This window comes from Opisthorchis viverrini (genome assembly GCF_000715545.1).
Source record: "Opisthorchis viverrini unplaced genomic scaffold opera_v5_696, whole genome shotgun sequence".
Classification (NCBI taxonomy): Eukaryota; Metazoa; Platyhelminthes; class Trematoda; order Opisthorchiida; family Opisthorchiidae; genus Opisthorchis; species Opisthorchis viverrini.
Window position 1 is genome coordinate 19759 of NW_008752347.1, and position 19016 is coordinate 38774.

Below are 19016 nucleotides of genomic sequence, written 5' to 3' on the forward strand. Positions count from 1 at the left end.
CAAAGGACTAGATCTCCTTATTTGATCAAATCGGTTGTGTGCTTCTTTATATTTTTTATCCTCAAGTGTATTTGTGTGGCATGTGTGTTGCATGTAGATTTCCAATCTGCATAAATTGGTAATCTCCAACTAGACATCTTGTATCACACCACCTGGTTTACACTCGTTGGGTTGCTGGACAATCGTGGGTTTCACCATGCCAGCATATTTGCATACAGTTTGTTTTTCCGTCAGTTGACTTCTTACCTCTGGTTTGGATCAATTATTGGAATCACATCGGACGTATGTGATAAAATATCCTTCAGTCCTACTCGACTTGTTTAAAATCAGTGCAGAACCAGATACATGCGCTTGAGTTAATCTTGTGTCCTGTTCACACATAACACTCATTGAGCTAGCTCCCATAAGCGTGATGTATTGGCGGGCTTGCAAATGTTTAAGTTTCCTGGCAGTTTCATAGGTGCAGACATGTTCACAACTACATGTCGATAAGGTACTTTTGAACATCAGTGTTCAAAGTCTGCTAGTTTCGGCTGACAAGTTTCGTGAGGGGCACGTAGTTGGAGGATTGAGACAACCCATCCCAAATAATAAAGTCCGAAAGTTGTGGCAACGGAGACATACTCTCAAAGAAAAGATTAAAAACATACTTTGACAGAAAACCATTTTATTTTACCAATAAATAAATAACACTTCAGTGGTATCTGAACAATTAGACTTTTTTGCTTTCTTGTCACTCTATCCACCAATGCGTATCATGGATCGGTTCTTCCCGGTGGCCAGCTGATTCATGCCTGAAATCAGCGACAAAAAAAATACAATGTAACACTGAGTGAGTTTTCTGATAGGTCTATACGATGATAATGATCTCATGTGGATGTGTGGTACGTTTGATGGCTACCTTAATTAGGCTAATTTTCAGCCGGCTCTGTTAAACTAAGTGTAGTTTATATGATATAACCCATTTTCCCTGTTATAGCAGTTCGCACAGAACAATCTGATGTAGTGTGATGAAACGACAGTTGAAAAGGTAAACACATGGGAAATTTACTCGAAATAAAGCAAAAGAGGAGAAAAACAGTCAACGGGTCGAACTGACAGTCCATGATCACCAGCTCATTAGGGCCAAACAGTGTTAGTGGACTATCGATTAGGATAATTCATAAATCACAACAACGCCATACTCCGCAGGTTTACTAGAAATAAGAGACAGCTGGTTTGGGTTCTGTGAGATGGGACAAGCAGAGTTATTTCTGATTCCACTGTAAGCTTAACTTTTCCAGATTGCAATTTATCCTGGTATGTTGTTTCGGACGTAGTAACAAACAGCGGTTAAAACACAAGTCAGCAATCGCTAGAAAACGGTTGACAATGATCGTTCTAGGCAGCTAGACATCACCCTAACGCCTGACCACGAGTAAACAGCTGTTTTTTCTGCCACCCGGTTCCAACTGATTTTGGGTCTCAATGCTTCAAAGCATTAGGTATCCAATGCCTTCAATTTTATCCCATATTTTGTATCGTTTAGTACGTGCCCGGTCCAAATTCCCGCAAAACTGTAGTGCAGCTTTCTGTGAAGAATGTGTTCGAAATGATTATTCTTCAAATGTATCCAGTAAGGTTTTACGGTACACCCAATCATGAGTGACAAAATGAAATCCCTCTGAATCTGGAATGTCTTCGTTTATCTCACGATGCATCCTCAGATCATAATGACACTCGGTATCAATTCTGGGTCGCTAAATGTCTAATTAAACTTGTCATTTGTTAACACGCTTTAGTGAATTATATACGAACAAAATAGGGAAGCAAACTATGTGAAACTAGGTCTAAAGAGACTTTCTACCAGAGAAGCATAGGTTCAAACGCAAGTCAACGTCATCCGGAAGCTCTGAAACTCAACTTCGAAATTCCGCACAGAAAAACTAGGCGTACTACGCAGAAGCCAGACTCCGGGTGCTACCGCCCGAAAACAACAAGCAACTCAATGCAAAACTGAGCAATGTTAGTAAAAATTTCCGTCGTACCAAAACTTTGCTTTCACAGAATACATGGAACTTAAACTATAGCTGATCAGGAACTAGAGTATCATACTGTATCCATATAGCAAAACCAGCACCGTTATCCAAACTGAAGTGGATTATATGTCCGTACTGGACATTATCTTAGTCAATGCATCCAGGTGCCTCCCAAGTAAACCACCAGACAAGGTGCTGTTTGTTTAGAAACAAATCAGTCAAAGGTTGTCAGTAATTCATTCACTTGTTTCATCTCAGAAGAGTTTACTATGTTAAAACCTGAGGGCCATTAAACTTACGGCCATTAAACCCACGGACGCAAGATACCCACTTGATCAACTTCAGCTATGAACGGTTCGCGCTGCCACCACTCAGAAAAACACCTAAAAGTTACTCTTAGAGCCGTTAAAATACTCAGTGATGAACATTAATTAAAGGTAGTTTACGAACTTTTAACCTACACATTATCATTCTTCCAGATGTTATCTGTTAGTATGACAAGTATTCACCATTTGCTAAGGTCCCTCTTATTGAATCTGTGAAGTTTTTGGAAAGTCATTTGAAGTCCCGATTCATACCTCCGAAGACATTAGTTTGCTGTGGTCTAAAAATGTCAGTTTTGATCAACATGGCGTCGTTTATTGATAGCCTTGCCACCTTCACCGAAGTTTTGATGGCCAACGCCAGGAAATCAACACAGATGGGCATAAAACGTAGCTGAAGAATGGTTCGCTTATCACGATCACCGAGAGAGGCTGGACACTACCGTCAACCAAGCCGTTTCTTCCCCATGTGAGTTTGGGGATGACAGCACACCTTCCCTTTTGGACAATCTGGTCACTAGAAATTTCGGTGGCACTATATCCCGTTCTGTGTATCAAAAACTGACCTGAATTTGGCACTGATTGAAGATCACCTGCTTTGCTCTAGTGCGGCACAAATATGTTTTTCACACAGCAGGATACATTTGTTGAGGAGGTTGGAATTCTTGAGGGCATGCTGCCGTCAAGCAGTAGTTTCATCGAAAAAGAAATTTCTAAAGACGAACTGAAAGTGTTCTTGTCTTGGTAACTGATTTGCCAGTTCGGCTGCTTATGTAAGGCTGCATTATCAGAAGACAGTTAACACGGGATAGTATCTCATCTTCAGGTTTAGCAACTGGTTCCGGTACCTCAGGCATTTGACGTGGGTGGATGTCTACTGCGGGATAACAGATTCGGAGACCCCGTTAAGACCCGTTAAGGGTCGACCACGACATTGTGTAAGAGAGGAAACCGGTTTTTAATGCACTGAAACTGTTGCATTCCAACGAATTAGAACATCATCTGGCCCCGGAGTTCGCGTATGTAAAACGTCACAACTATGTACATCTCGAGTGCACTCAGCTGCATTCGGTTTGACACCGTCTGTCATCGTATGAACTATCTCGGGAATCAAGATCAACTGCTCCCATGCCTGTCGCTTACCCCCATAACTGATGTCGCTTCTAATGAGGATGTTTTAGGATGGCGATCAATACTTGCGGTCCGTCGCGCTTGGGTCACCTTTGTTTAATCGAATAGGCTGGATCAAATGGCAGTTAACTCGATACTCTCTGACCTGTTTACGCACGGATGCACTATGGGATAAGAAACTGATTCAGCATAGCACCTTTGTGGGCCTACGTCGAGACTTTGCTGCAGTATATGCACTTATCAGTTTTCACCCGGTGTTCTTCAGTTGATGCATGGAGTGCGCTCGCTCAGTCACGCTTCACCTTGTTCAATTTGTTAACGCTTCTTGGAAGGGCTCGAGAATGTCGTTTATACTCGGACCTTCAAGAGTTTGTTGGTTTGCCCAATGTAAACACAAGAGAATTGGTGCAATCAATCTTGTGGACACATTTGCTACGGCGAATCAGTTGTCTCTGCGGTGTGTTGTCCATTGAGAAAGTGGTGCAGAATTTGAGATTGGAGAGTAGGTAACGGATAATTTCAGATTTATGTTATCGGTGCGGTATCCGCATCATATCGGTTGGTTCTAATCTGGATCTCGCTGTTGTGCCTTGATTGGGCGGCTGAAGCCTGTTGGATACCCCGTGTTTCACAATATTTGTTTAGTATAAGTAAACATCTTTTCTGAAAAAGTAGTTCTACAACAGCTTATAGGCACTCGGTGAGCCATTGTGCGGATTTTAATCCCTCCATACCAAATGGGTGAGCAGAGTTAAGGTTTAAGTAGTTATCCGTTTGAGTTGGTACGTGGTGAACTGTGCTTTTACAGTGATCATGGTTCCAAAAGACCGCAGAGGTGTTTTTTTTAAGTTCTGCATTCAAAAGCATTTTAGTCACCAGTATTTTCACTGCGACTGAATGGCTGCACGCGTGTGCTACCCCGCTGGTGTAAAATTCGTCCATCCAGGACTAAACACATCGCAGCTTAGAGGAGTAGTGTGAGGATGAAGGGGAAATGCTGTCAGTTAACAGCTTGTGATGAAAATTGAGGTCTTTTTCTCTTGAGAGGTAAAAATTGAAGTGAAAGAAAAGGGATAGTCGGTGGGGACAATCTCCACTTGGTATTGAATCAGCTCTGTGTAGGTCCTAAACACTGGCGGGACGAAATAAATCACCAAGGATGTCGCAATGAGTACCGTTCTGTTGAGCATCTCACATTTGCGTTCACGGGCTTTGTAATTTCCTTCTCTGTTTTCACACTTGCCTATAAGCAAGTAAAATGAACAAGCCCGAACTATTTTCGCCGATAAACGTGCCACTGCTTAGAATAAAATTATTGGAACATCATGCCCAACAATTTCTAGATAATACCTGTTGATAAAACTGGTACTTGTCAAAATGTTGTACTCACTGGTAAACCGCTTGGGAAAGACCAGTATAGTGACACAATGTGTGCATGAGAACAACAATGTCTACAAGCAGTTTTAGGGTAAGCAGACTCAAGAGCGGAGAATTAGGTGCTCAACATTCAAGGAAACCTGTTTCACCTAATGAAGGCCATTCTCATATACACATAGGCCTGTTTTGGAAACCCCAGGTGTGATCTCTTTAATCAGGCGGATGGCTGTTCTACGGGACTAGTTACTATGTTCTACCAATTTCGGATTATCCTGATTTGTTTCCCTACAGAGTTTCTACCTGAGTGAAAAGATGATTCGAGATCACCAGTCATCGCATTAAGAGATTAGCATGATGGCGGTTAAGGACCAAGTTACTATCCACACAATGTGCTTTCTCTGTAATATCACATTGCTCGTGTTTTAATAACCACTCCAAAGGCTGTTTTCTAGCATTAGAACAGTCAACATGAGAACAGCAATTCCAAGTCACCGGGTCGGTATTTGGGTAAACTGTAAAGGCAGCTACTCATCGCCGATCGGAAATCGCGATTACGGCGTGGTTTGTGTAGCCCTGCTAATCACGAACTAATAGTGAATACCAAGTTCTAGGGGATCTAGGAACGGTGGCTGTGGTTTAATTTACCAGTGCCCCCTCGGCGTTAATTTTCCATCCTTAAATCTTGCCCGCAATTAACTGTTAACAGAAGCAGTCTTATGGTAGGAGAGGACGGAAAATAATCTTAGGAGTGTAAAACTACTTGTCCTTTGTACTTGTACTGTCTAGTAGTTTTCTCAATCAAGTGTCTCGCCATGGAGGATTTCTGCGTACATGTCGTATGCATATGGTATTGTGTGGTGTTGCTGAGCTTTTTGCTGAAATCCCATGGAAAGCAGTTTAGGAAACCAGGTAGAATTGCCTTTTCCTGCCTGCCCACTAAATATCATCTTCTCCACAGTTGGCGATTTCGTGAAGAACATTCCTTGCAAGAACATCAAGATAATTTGCTGTCCTAGTCAACTCACAAAGCGAGTTTTGGAACCCAGAAGCGAATTACTTTGACATGTGACTATATTTCTAAAACGATGCGACTTTACATGAGAGACGAGGAATTTCGGGATTCATAACTGACTAGTGAGTGGGTGGAGAATTCTAATATCACTTTCAAATACACTAATCCACAGTTTTATTCCATAAAAGTTATCCACGTACAGAGTATAATACTGTGTTTCTCCACCGGATGATCAATGCATCACACTTAGACTGGGGACAATATTTATAATGTGGCTCACTAGCGAGTACGAACTCCCTGTAAATGAATGTTCCCTTGAAGTCTCAATTTCTTGGTCACTGTTTGTCATCCCTTGGGCTATCACAATGGGAAGCTATTTTTCATGTATGGAGCGACTGATTGGAATCTAAGCCGCAGACGTACATCAGTCAAAGAAGCAGGCCTTGGACTGAAAGTACTTGGACGTTTGACGTATCTGCGCACTGATGAGCTATTAGTTTTACTCTTGAAATTCGACTACCCATTGCTTATCCAACTTATCTGTAATAATCAATCAGTGTTTCGTAAATTCTATTACCTATTTTCATATAGACATTCACCTTCGTCTTCCAGACTTGAGACAATCCCGGTGGAATTTGGAGCACCTGACAGTGGATTGATCCGGTGCTTTGAATAACTTCCCAGTTATTACTGGGACGTCACTGGCACACACCAAATTATCCTCGGTTTTCGGATTAGATTTTTGTGAAAAATCTTAAAGTTCTCACCTAACTCACAAAACATGAATAACTCCCCAGTGTTTCCAACTGAGCCTGATATAGCTTGGAGGTTAAGCGGCGATTCTACTAACCGGAAGGTCCGAAGTGAGGACCCAACCCTAGACTTTTGATCGTATCACTTTATGTTTTGGCGATAAACTACCTGCAGAAGGATGTCAAAACGGCTTTAAAATAGGTTTACTATTATTACTAGTAAATTACCAAAACGTTATTAGTACTATGGTAAAATATCGTCAACGAAAGAGTTATGATGTTCGGATAATTATAACTTATCATCTTGTTAACTGCCGCAACTCACGGCGAGCATGAACTTTTAATCAACAATAGCTAGATTTCAGACGATATTACTGTCTACGGCATGAAAAATTATTCTTACCACTTGCGGGGAGTTTCTACCAGCTGACCTTAATTGTCTCGCTATTCTAGCGCACTAAGAAGACCATAAAAATGTTCAGGCACACTGACTACGTCGATACTACTGACAACAACATAACTAAATAAAGTGAAACATAATCACTGGTGCTCCGTGGAAAAACAGTTTGGTTGTCACCCTTATGTGGAACCAAATCAGTAAATCCATAGAAATTATCTCTCTCAACTTGAAGGTACCTTATAACTAAAGTAGGCTCCAATAGACGAACAAAAGTTAGTGGTCCATCGAGATGGGACCAGCCTATCAAGCCTTTTGCTGCTGCAAGTACCAGCAGCAAAATGGATTAATCCTTATGTTTGATGATTACGAGCTGGAATATATTTGGTGTTATATTTTTCAGCGTATGTTAGAATTTGTTCAAAGTTAAACGTCACAGATAAAAATACACGTTGGATGCATGTGGATCTGTCGACTTCAGCTACTCACCTGCATGCTCCGGTGCCTTTCTGGCCAGCGCTATATCCACCTTTTCGTCTAGACTGGCGAGAACCATTTCGAGCTTGGTCTGCGGCACTTGTGAATGAAAAAGCGAAACAGCCGAATCTTTCCAGTCTGCTGCTTCTAACGGGTACTGCTGGATAACCTTGATCAAATCAACCTCTTCCTCTCCATGAAGGCACGTTTTCAAATGCCCGTCGGCAGTCAGACGGAGGCGGGAGCAATTTGAACAAAAGTTTTCCGTCATTGAGGTGATGAAACCTACAGTACCCGGCCAATCGTTTACACGGTAGAGCTGTAGTTATTTGTGGGGATGAATGAAAGTGGTTAGTGCACTTGACCAATGGAAATGACCTCATATGCAAATATGGTCTTCTCAACTGAAAAAAATTGTCGTCAAGTAACTTGCTATGCATTGTTGCAGGACATATAGTGTATTCGTGAGGGCAGAAATTGTCGCAAAAATGTTGTGAAACAGTTGATAAATCAGGTAGGCATATCGTGCTATGGGTATCCAGGAGGATTCAGTCACTAGGTGCTCATAGGGTAGCCCTATTTTTGTCACACAGAATGAGCTCTTCCAGCATTCATTGTTTTTATCTTTGAGCCTACCCGTATCCTAAGGGCCTATCCTACCACGATTGTGTAGGAACGCAGTTAGACCCTCACGTTGTTAGGATAAGAGGAGTGGCTTCACAGATAAGGACTGCCAAATTTGCTCAGGGTGCTCGTGTTCTTACTAACAGGCTCGAAATTCTACTTTTCCGAACTGAAGGGAACACTTAAACCTGTGTTAATTTGCTGCTTTTGTTATGTCTTACAGACTATGGGGTCGTGTTTTACAGAAAAAGCATGCAATTTGCCAAACAACGATATGTGCTCATCTGATGAGGAGGTTGGATGCCCAAGTCCGCGGTCACTTGAAACCACTACTCATAAGCCTCAACAAGAGTGAGAGGTGAGGTAAATGCCGCACTAGTACTGAAATAAAGTGGAAAATTGTGCAATAACTTCTTTCCGCGGATAACCCTGCTCATTTCAACAAATCACATTAAAAGGGAAAATATGATGAATGCCCAGAGAAGCACCAACTAACTGTCTTAGAGCAATGGAAGGCACAAACTCTTGGTAAAGGCTTCGCAATAGTAAGGAGCCTGTTCTTGGGTGTAACGAAACGACACAGGGAGAAGGGCACTAATTGCACCAAGAAATCCTCATTAGCCTCAGTTTCATGACAAAAATCTCGCGTGAAAAGAAATAACAACAACTGGGTCGACCAGATTTATTTGGATCCGGCTGGACAGTAGATAAAGCCACAGGTTCGTGTCACTTTTAAGTTGCCAGGTGCGGCATTTTCAGGGGCTGAACATTGATGAAAACATCTGAAGTAAAACTGTGAGTGGCTGCGTCTATCTGATGGGTCAGTCGTAAGAAGGGCGAAACCCGTTTTGGGCGGTCAAAGAATTTTCAGCATCTCGTGAACAGTGTGTTATGTCTATACATGTGCTGCGATACCTCGAATATCATAACAACTGAACGTCACAAACGAGAGATCCAGCTGGGTTCTAGGTGAGTCTCTCGAAAAACTAAATTTGTTTGCAAATGAGTGTATTTCGCTAATTTCGTGACATTCGGGTTCAAGTAGAACATAAAGTTAACAGAAACCCGGAACTGATAAACCCTAAGAAAGGCAAGGCCGGTCGTGGGGTGTCGAGGAATTTTCAGCAACCTTGTGAATAGTTTCTTTTTAGGGCGAACAACATCTCATGTCCCAATAGGAGACTTTTAGGTGTGCAAGTATAAGACAAACGAAATTTGGGCATGACGTACCTTTGCAGTATTCGAAAAAGGAACTGGCAGTGGATACAAATCAGGGTAAACCTTCCTTATGGTATTCAACATTTCCTTGTAGCTGACCAGTTTCTCTGTATCCCAGTTGTTCCCCCCAAATGGCATAAACTCAATGAAACGTAATTCGATTGGCTAGGCGGGAAATGAACAAAACCAATGGTTGAATTTTAAAACAAAGTTGGAAGAAAACACCGAAAGCAAAGCTTAAGACAGTGACATGACCATGCTCCATATGTGTTCACTGTGAACCAATACAACTGGCGGTTTATTAGAAATCGGTTGGAAGATGAGCGGCTTAGGAGCAGTACTGCTCTACTGGTACCGTATACATGAGGCAGGAGTTAAAAGATCCAAGGATTTGATGCATCTATCGACTGTAGTCACATTCCACTGTGTAAACTTTTTTGCTGATCTTCTGAAGGCTTAGGCTTTCGGAAGCAGTCTGTCTGCTGTTCATGAAGTCTTTGTAGACTCAAGAGTCAGCAACTTACAAAGATGATGGAGAGATTGTAACACAGTGCCCATAAAACAGTTGTAGGCGGGCATCCTTCATACGTTATTTTATCCAAGTCAGTGGGAGTCAGTACGTCGGAAGTTAATCGTAAGCTGAATGAAATGGCCAGTTGTCCAGTTAATTCAATCTTTGACACCGGTTAGCAGACTTCGACTACAATTTGCGGACCATCCAAATATTTTTCAAATGACGCCACTCTTTCAGTTTTCATAACTTCTTTGGACAAAATTATTGAGTTTGGTCGATTAAAATTATGATTCACCACCATCTGGAAGTAACTTGATGTAAAGTTAGGATAGTCAAAGTCATGTTCAGATTCCAACATGAAGCTGGATGTTTGCACGCCATTTTCCGACAACTCAATACGACACCTGGTCACCCTACGTTTCTAAACCACAGGATTTCGTATTCCTGATTGAGACATTGTTTAAAAAATGTCGGCGCGTTTTAAAACGAAAGATATGAACTTAACTGGCACACACCATCTACTTCCTCCTTATCTCCTTGCCGTTACCAAACGAGGGGGAGTTGGAAGTTGAACTGTGATATCTTTGTCCGGTGTTGGTGAGTCAGACAAAGGTACCGTTTCATTGGTGATAGATCTGCGTTTTTCTTATTTGATGGTGATCTGTTAAACCTCTCGTTAATTGGATTAAAACATGTGGCTTTAGACCAAAAGTAAATACCCCTTCAGTGAGGAAATCGGTTCTCCAGTTAATAGGATCACATCCAGACTGAGACTATTTTACCCGTTCTATTTACTATGCTTTTCCTCCCGACATTAGTGTCTTTTATTGCTGGACTGGAGTTTTTGGATCATCTGTCAATCAGCAGGTGAACATGTAAGCTTGCCTATTTTCGATCTTGTTTTCTTGACGGTTCTCAGCTTCGTCCAAGCCACTTAGTGAAAATCCCGCCTTTCAGAGAGTGAGTGTGTCTAGTAGCGATGAGCTCGCATGGCTGCAAATGAGGCGAAAACGGTCACCAGATGCGGACATTTTTTCTTCAGGGGTCTGACAGATGGGTGTTCGTCGTAGCTAAATAATTCATTATAAGATACCGGTGCAGCTGACTATATTCAGTTAACTCTTCCGACAGTTGGACGATTTTCAGTCTTCAGACGTCGTGTCACATAGTCGGAACAGCCTTGAAGGTGAGTGACAATGGATAGAATGACTTGAGAACCGATTCACTAGTACGCTTTTTCATCTGATGTGAGCCTTTACATTGCGCTTGGCAGTTGTTTTAATTGTGAAACCACGCCTAGCGTTTGCGTAAAAAACTTAAGTAGAGTGATCTACTTTACGTCAAGTGGTGAATCATTGCTGGACTAGCTGGAGGCCAGAATATCTGAGTGGGGCATCTGCAAAACAGCTGTACCGTACTGAAGCATTCGTACCGCACTGCAGTGAATCTTGATCTTTGCTTCATCCAAAGGCCGAAGCCCAATTCTTTTGACATACCAGTGACAGCATGAGCAGTTCCAGCACTAATTAATTTGGTGAAATACGAAATTATCCAAATCACTGCTTCCGTTGACAGCTGACGGCAAATGGGATATTACTTATTAGTCAATCTGACGTCATTCTGGTAAAGTTAGAAGTCAGGAATGACCTGAATTGATTGCTGAAAACCATTTCGATCTTTAATATCATGAAAAAAGCCGTCCTATATGGTAAGCACAGATCTAAATATTTTGACAAAGAGAGATATTCTGACCACAAAAGGTTTTTTTTATTACGTGGGCACTTTACAACAGTGCCATAGTCCCCCTTGCTGGACATCCCACTGAGGGCAATGGTGACGTTATTGTCTGCCTTAAGATAGAAACAAATGGAAACGATACAGATTATGACGGATAGTGGCGTGAACTCTCCGATATTTTATATTTTTGGTACTTTATCGGATGCTTTTACACTCTTAAGGAAGAAAGGAACAGAGAAGGCACCACTGCGTGGATTTTGTCACACGCGTTCAGAGTTTTGTAGTGCTGTACTGAATTTGACTGCCATAATCAAAATTTCACTTGTTCAGTTGCATTTTTAAATGGGCCGCTATCAAGCTTTCGTAGGGTGCGCGGCACGTTCTAATTTATGTCACTATCAATCAATATCTTCACATGTTCGAAGTTTTCTGGTCTAGCGTGCTACAAATTCCTTTTACCATAACGCGATGGGAAAAAGTCGAGTGGAGTGAGATGATGAGGCGAACATAGTGGCCATTTTCCAGATCATTCTTAGCCGACTCACCGTGTATGGGATTTTTCAGTAAGAATTGTGAACATGGAGCACACTACGTGGGCTAGCATGGTTGTGCGTAAAATCAATCTTCATTCAGTGGATAACACCGCATCCATTTGGGGGTACTGAAGGCTGTTGTAGAGGTCGTAACTAGTTGGCACAGTCACGCTACAACCCCCCCCCCTCCCTAACACATGGACTAGAGAGGCTGTTTGAACTTCGGCCAGAATCCTCAGCCTCATATTGGGAAGAGTATTGCACACACGCGTGATTTTCATAATCACCCACACCCAGATACACAGAAGCGGTGCTCTCCCACCCAGCTGAACGGTCAACTGGTCGGTAACTAGCACGTCCCAGAAACTTCACTATTCACTAGGCTAATATCATCCGTCGATATTCTACACAGATGCTGCCAAGTCTCTACACTTGTTTCGCCTGTTCAGGTTCACCATGACTGACGAAAAGGGTTGTTCACAAAGAGAAGCTAGACGTCGAAAACTAGTGAGTCAAAAACTTTTGCTACTGCATAAGGTAGCACGTAGTATCGATTCTTCCACAACACTCCCTTGCTTACCGTGTTTTATTTTTCCTTCACTTGGCACAGTCCGCTACACCCCCCCCCCTCCCTAACACATGGACTAGAGAGGCTGTTTGAACTTCGGCCAGAATCCTCAGCCTCATATTGGGAAGAGTATTGCACACACGCGTGATTTTCATAATCACCCACACCCAGATACACAGAAGCGGTGCTCTCCCACCCAGCTGAACGGTCAACTGGTCGGTAACTAGCACGTCCCAGAAACTTCACTATTCACTAGGCTAATATCATCCGTCGATATTCTACACAGATGCTGCCAAGTCTCTACACTTGTTTCGCCTGTTCAGGTTCACCATGACTGACGAAAAGGGTTGTTCACAAAGAGAAGCTAGACGTCGAAAACTAGTGAGTCAAAAACTTTTGCTACTGCATAAGGTAGCACGTAGTATCGATTCTTCCACAACACTCCCTTGCTTACCGTGTTTTATTTTTCCTTCACTCGCGTTTCCCTCATTAAACTTCCATACAGTTGTCCAACAACCCGAGTGGGAGTCACTTTGACATGTCTCTCGCTAAATAGTTCTACTGTCTCCATAAAATTCCAGCTACCTTTATGATAAAGTACATAGACTTCGTGTTTGACCTATGAAGTCAACCAAAACATAGAAATTGTTTTCGGTGTCAAACCAAACAGTGTGAACAATGAGTGGATAACATAAATAGGCAAGCTAACGAGGCAAAGTGACACACCAGCGGATGAAACGAATTTTACTTCCAACCACATTTTAGTCCCATCTTCTGATGGTCGGCTTATATGTTTCGATAAAGGACTATGCAGCAAGTGAAATCTTGCAAACAGATGTACTTAGCCACCCTAGCGGATGTGACACAATTTTCAGTAAACACTTGACAGTAACACTTGATAACGTTTGTCCATAATTTCAAAATGTGCAGCTTGGTATCGAATGACAACCAGTACAGACTGTGCCTGTACAAGCTGGTGTCACACGCTGCATCATCCATCTATAAGCCTAGAATACATGACAAGGAATATGTTTTTCCGGGTATGCTGGGTTCAACAAGTGGACCTTTTGTGTACACACTAGATTAGTAAAACAGCGAACCTTTTTACATTTTTGATGAAAAAAACCAACGTGCTGCTGTCACCCAAACGGTGCACACTGCCAAGTGAAGTTGGTGCTGTGTAGTTCAATGCGGAATACTAATAAAAAAAACCGATGCGGTCTTTGTGATTGGATGCTGAATGTTTACTTTCCATTCACAAGTCTACAGTTTTATGATTCTTTGTAGGACGAACTGGCGTAAATTAGGCTACATGGATTTCTGTCTTGTTGTCCGACCAGAAGGGTTAACCCAGGTCCCCCTGTTGGCAAGGCTTCCCCAAGTGTGGAGTCGTTATAGAGTAGTTTTCATGCCACACAAATTCAATTTTATGAAGTCGCGAAGAGCTGTAACTCACACTAAAACCAGCAATCGATGGCTTGTTTGTTGTGTTTGGATCACAGGAAATTTTACACACGGGGAGGTTTGTTGAGTGTTACAGAGTACCTAGTTAACAGTAAGCCTTTACTAGGTATCGCATTGCGTCTTATAAACCAATCCAACCTAGAATAGCAGTTTTCCGTAGCTCTTCATATGGGTCTTGGGTGTTCCAAACTTGGTTCCAAATAATTAGCTCAGGGTTTTCACGTGCTTTGATAAACCACATGAAATTGTTCTGCTATCTCAAGCTTCCGAATTCACAGTGTTACGCAATTAGCTTAGGGATATTGCTATCCAGAGGAGGTTTCACAGTTGCATCAGGTTGTCGGAACAGTTAGAAAATATCCATGAGGTAGGTGTATTCTAAGTACATCCACCGAAACTCCCTCTTCCAACGTGGACTTGGTAGGTCTCTCAGATTACACGTGGCAGATTTTCCAGTCGCGTACTGTGTACTAGGTTGCTGGCAGAAACAAGTCAACATGAGGTACTTCATATAAAAAAGGGTTAAGACGTTTCGAATAGTCCATTTCTGTATGTGATGGCGATAGACACTTCAGGTTAGAGGGGGGAGTGTCAAATTCTGTATAAATGAAAAGTCGATCACTAGTCCACTCTTCATTTGGAGATGAGACACAAGCGGACGACATATAAAACGCAGAAAATTTCGTTGCAATGAAAACGGCAAATGACTTACCAAATGCTTTGTAAGTCCCACAAAGTCGCATATTTCGTCATCATTGAAGCCGCGAATCACAACGCAGTTGAGCTAAAACATGAAAAAGCATAAATGGGGGTGGACAGCAACGGACAAGTTTGTCACCGAAATAATAATAAAAATCCAGGCTAAGATCCTTTGAATGAGAATCAGGTATAGGATGGAGCACATTTTCATGGGAAAACAAACTACGCGAACGGCTGCCGGAATATCTTCGACAGCCCATTAGTAATTCTTTGGGTACCTAATGAGGGCGTATTCCGCGAGATCGTGTCATTCGCATTGGCCACAGGCTACTCATTTGTGAACTACAATAGCGCCCGTGACAAACTCAACCGAATCTCTTCAGACAGACCGCATCATTTTTCCTGTGGTGCGATGTTCGGGATATCGGAGTAAATCCTCTTGACATGACGAACTATTCAGAATGCAATATTGCTATCTATTTGTTATGAATTGTTAGCTCAGATCTGCGCAGTATTCCGGATTTAAGCCCATCTTAATCATACCACACGTTTCATGTTTGGCATCTTACCAGTTTTCCAAGGATTTGTTGACAGTAAACTACCAAAAAAGAGCTAAGTCCTCAGGTCACTGTGGAGGGCATTTTTCTATCGGTTTGTGAAACTTTTTATTAAAGGGAAATTCGATACGTGTATACGCGAACAACCTACCGTGAAATTAAAGTTGCATTCATTGGAACTCAGACACGGATTTTTCGTAGCAAAAGCGTATTACTGAAAGTGTTCGCTTTGGTTGCATTCTTTCGAACTTTTTTTCATTCTGATACATGGCACTCCGATAAATGTTCATATGAGTATATCATGGTCAGTTCGCCTTGGCGTGAAGAAGCAATGTGACAAATGTACTACAAAATGCTATTAAAATCATTGTCATTGTTATACTTGCTGCCACTGTGATTTCAGACTCTTCATGTTTGAAACGGATGTTTCTAAAGTCCTGAAAACTTATAACGTCAGCAGTTTTGAGCACGGTGCATTGATACACATACCAGCCAATCCGATTGATCGGCCGCGTAAAATCTATCGAATCTGATGCACTAGCCGGTCCTGATTGATTTGCAAAAGAACCAGTAACAATACAGAAAGTCGCAACTGTTATAACATCACGAATAACTTAAGGATTGACTGTGATTTCATATACGTATGTCCTTCGATGACGACAGGCGAGTACACTCACAAACTTCACCTACACGCATCATTATTTCAGTTGAATTCAAATCATAAATCCAATGTGAGTCGGCCGCCTAACCGTAGTAGAATCCATCAACTCTAATAGTCACAGTCAAGTTTACGGAAGCAGTGATGTGATGATTCCAATCCACTAAAAATCGACAACAACGCAGAAAATCGATCCTACTCAATTACATCACCAGCAGGCCCCTTCAGATCACTTAGATTCCAAACAACAGGGACCGTGTGTTGGCCGTTCAACATACACGGTAATCGAGAAGTTTTCTTGCCTCAGATATGAGTTGAAATGCAAAACTAACGGAATATCGTACCAGGTGAGGTATTGGAAATAATGATTAATTAATAGTTAACTAATTAATTAATAATTACTGAGTAATAATAATTAATTATTCTAATCACTTTGAACGAACGTCGTTGCACCAGGCGAATTCAAGAATAACGTGAAATTAGCGGTGTACATGGAGATTCAGACACTCTTAATTGAGTGCTCGTCGTATGAGTTAAGTCAACCAGTCTTGAGCCGAAAAGCACTCTGTAGCTGTCTCATCCTTATCGGGACCCGTCAGCAGCGCGTCCCCTGAGACTCCAGTGAGGTTCAAAACCGTAGCTTCCCGGCTGGTTTGAATACTAAAGCTACTACTAAGCAACAAGTGGTTGGGTACCAGTGAGATGAACTAGAACTTGGATTCAAAATAAAATACCCAGAGATTTTCGACGAGTCCATGAATGGCATTTGATCTGGTGGGTCACCAAACTGGAGGAGGTTGATTTTGGCAAAATACACTCATTTGTAAACTAACCTGGTATTTTGCGAGTGACTCTCCTGGAACCCAGCTGAATCTCTCGTTTGTGATGTCTCTAATCTTGGTCATCACTTATCGTATATTTTTTCCTTATATGGCCATAATTAGACAGACTTCTTCAATAGTGTTAACTTGCAAACCAAGCTCAAGATCTGTTGCAATATTTAATGAATGTGTGGGATCACTTTGCGCTGTTTGCGATAAACTTTTATGACAAACGCTATTTTTCTACAAGTTTCCTTAGTTGCTGCTTGTAAATAGCACTAGATTTCAGGGAGAAGACCTAGATCCATACATGGATGATAGTTCAGTTCATTTGAACACACAAGGAGGCATGTAAAAAATGAATTCGTAGCTGTTGACGAAGTAAAAGTCACTTCTATTGATATTCACTCACTTTCACAGGGTTATATCCACTTCCCAGTGCACTATAAATGGAAGTATAGGCATGCTTCAAAACAGGCGATCCGGTGAGCTGCTTCACTCTCTCAGGTTTTAAACTGTCCAAGCTGATATTTACTGAATCCAACCCTAGCTCCTTGAATTGCTTCGCCCTTTTAGCAAAGGCAATACCATTGGTTGTCATTGATATGTTTTTCAAGGTTCCATTATATTTCCTTAACCCATTAAGGGATTCTTTGCATTCAGCAGTTATCACCGTAAGCAAACATACCAATAATTTCCGGTAGGTCTTTCCTCATCAGCGGTTCCCCTCCAGTTAGACGGATTTTGCTAACACCTCTTCGGACAAAATAAGCAGCCAAGAACAGGATGTGTTCAGCAGAAATGAACTGTTGCTTGGTGCATAGGGGTGATGCGGTTGATGGTCGACAATAATTGCCTTGTTTTGTGTGATTTTATTCCGCAAAACCTACACTTTAGGTTGCAGTTTTCAGTAATGGAAATCCGGAGATAATCATGAATCCGATTACATTTGTCCACAAGTTGGCGAACTGGAAACAACTATCTTGAAATACGGCTTCGGTCAGACTGGTGATTTACCCTCAGCCCTAGAGCCACAGCCTGGTCACCCATCGGGGTTTTCTGTGTCTTTGCTCACAGATAGATCTACACCGCTTGGTTGAACTATGGTTGGCTGCCGGCTAAGCCAATCAAGTTCAACAAATACGTAACGGTGCATAGCTGAAACGCATCACAGTTTGCTGCCGAAACGTTTTCATTGGGCGCAAGTGCTCGTCAGTAAAGGGATGCTGATAAATATTAGACTGACTCCACTTACAGGATGAAATCTTGGAGGAATATTACGTAATCTGTCTAATGCATATTCTCCGCAATGGACTTGGATGCGGTTGGGTACCTCCATCCTGATCCCTCAGGAGTCCGTTTCTGGACGTGAGCTGAGCAAACATAATTTTTGAAATTCAAGATACAATGAAAACCTGCTTCTGGATAGCAACAAAACTTTGGCCAACTATTGGCTCCCGTAACTAGGTCTTTCGTTTGACTCGCTCAACTCAAGTGATACACAACTGGGCTGCCGAACCAGGCGATCTTCCGCATACGAATCTTTTTGTTCTACTCCAGCTACGCTGTTCGTCGTCAGTAACAGACATAAATTATTCACCATTTACAAGTATAACGTATAGTGAATGATATGGTAGCTAAGGTCGTGATAAGACCACGTAACGCTCATCGTTCAATCGTTGTTGTTGTGGAGTGTTTTACACCTTCGGCTGAGGGATGTAACGTGAAATCAACTTGAAACTATGATGCGTCCTGGAAAACCGGAGCTAGTCAATTTGCACATCTCTGTTAAAAAAGTACGAGAAGTGACTGCAGCAAGCACAGACGTATAACGTCATAACGCCGCTACGGGCCTCAATAATAGAACAATGCCTAAACCCAGTAAATCCGAGAGCATCAAGCAGAAGCTCGGTCAGGTATGGAGTTTATTGATAACGGTTTCGCATTGTCAATTACTTGATTAGCGGCGTTCGTACACCCTTTCAGGAGCGATGATTGCCCTCAAATTTAAGTTACCCCCTGACTTAGGAGATAGTTCAGCTCTACATATACTTGGCCAGAGAGGAGCGCCCTTGAGACTCGTCAATATACTCCATGCTCTCTGTTTCCTCAATGCATTTCGTGTGAGAGTTTACA

General features: G+C 42.1%; 1 protein-coding gene across 1 annotated transcript; it reads right to left on the reverse strand.

Moving 5' to 3' along the window:
• Nucleotides 1-655: 655 nt before the first annotated feature.
• T265_11980 (hypothetical protein) lies at nucleotides 656-17930 on the reverse strand (the record flags this gene model as incomplete). The annotated part of the gene is made up of 8 exons (XM_009178843.1): nucleotides 656-794; nucleotides 7500-7806; nucleotides 9342-9494; nucleotides 14858-14929; nucleotides 17293-17531; nucleotides 17569-17736; nucleotides 17771-17858; nucleotides 17898-17930. The coding sequence occupies 8 exons, from the start codon at nucleotides 17928-17930 to the stop codon at nucleotides 739-741; spliced, it is 1116 nt and encodes a 371-aa protein (XP_009177107.1).
• Nucleotides 17931-19016: the final 1086 nt, after the last annotated feature.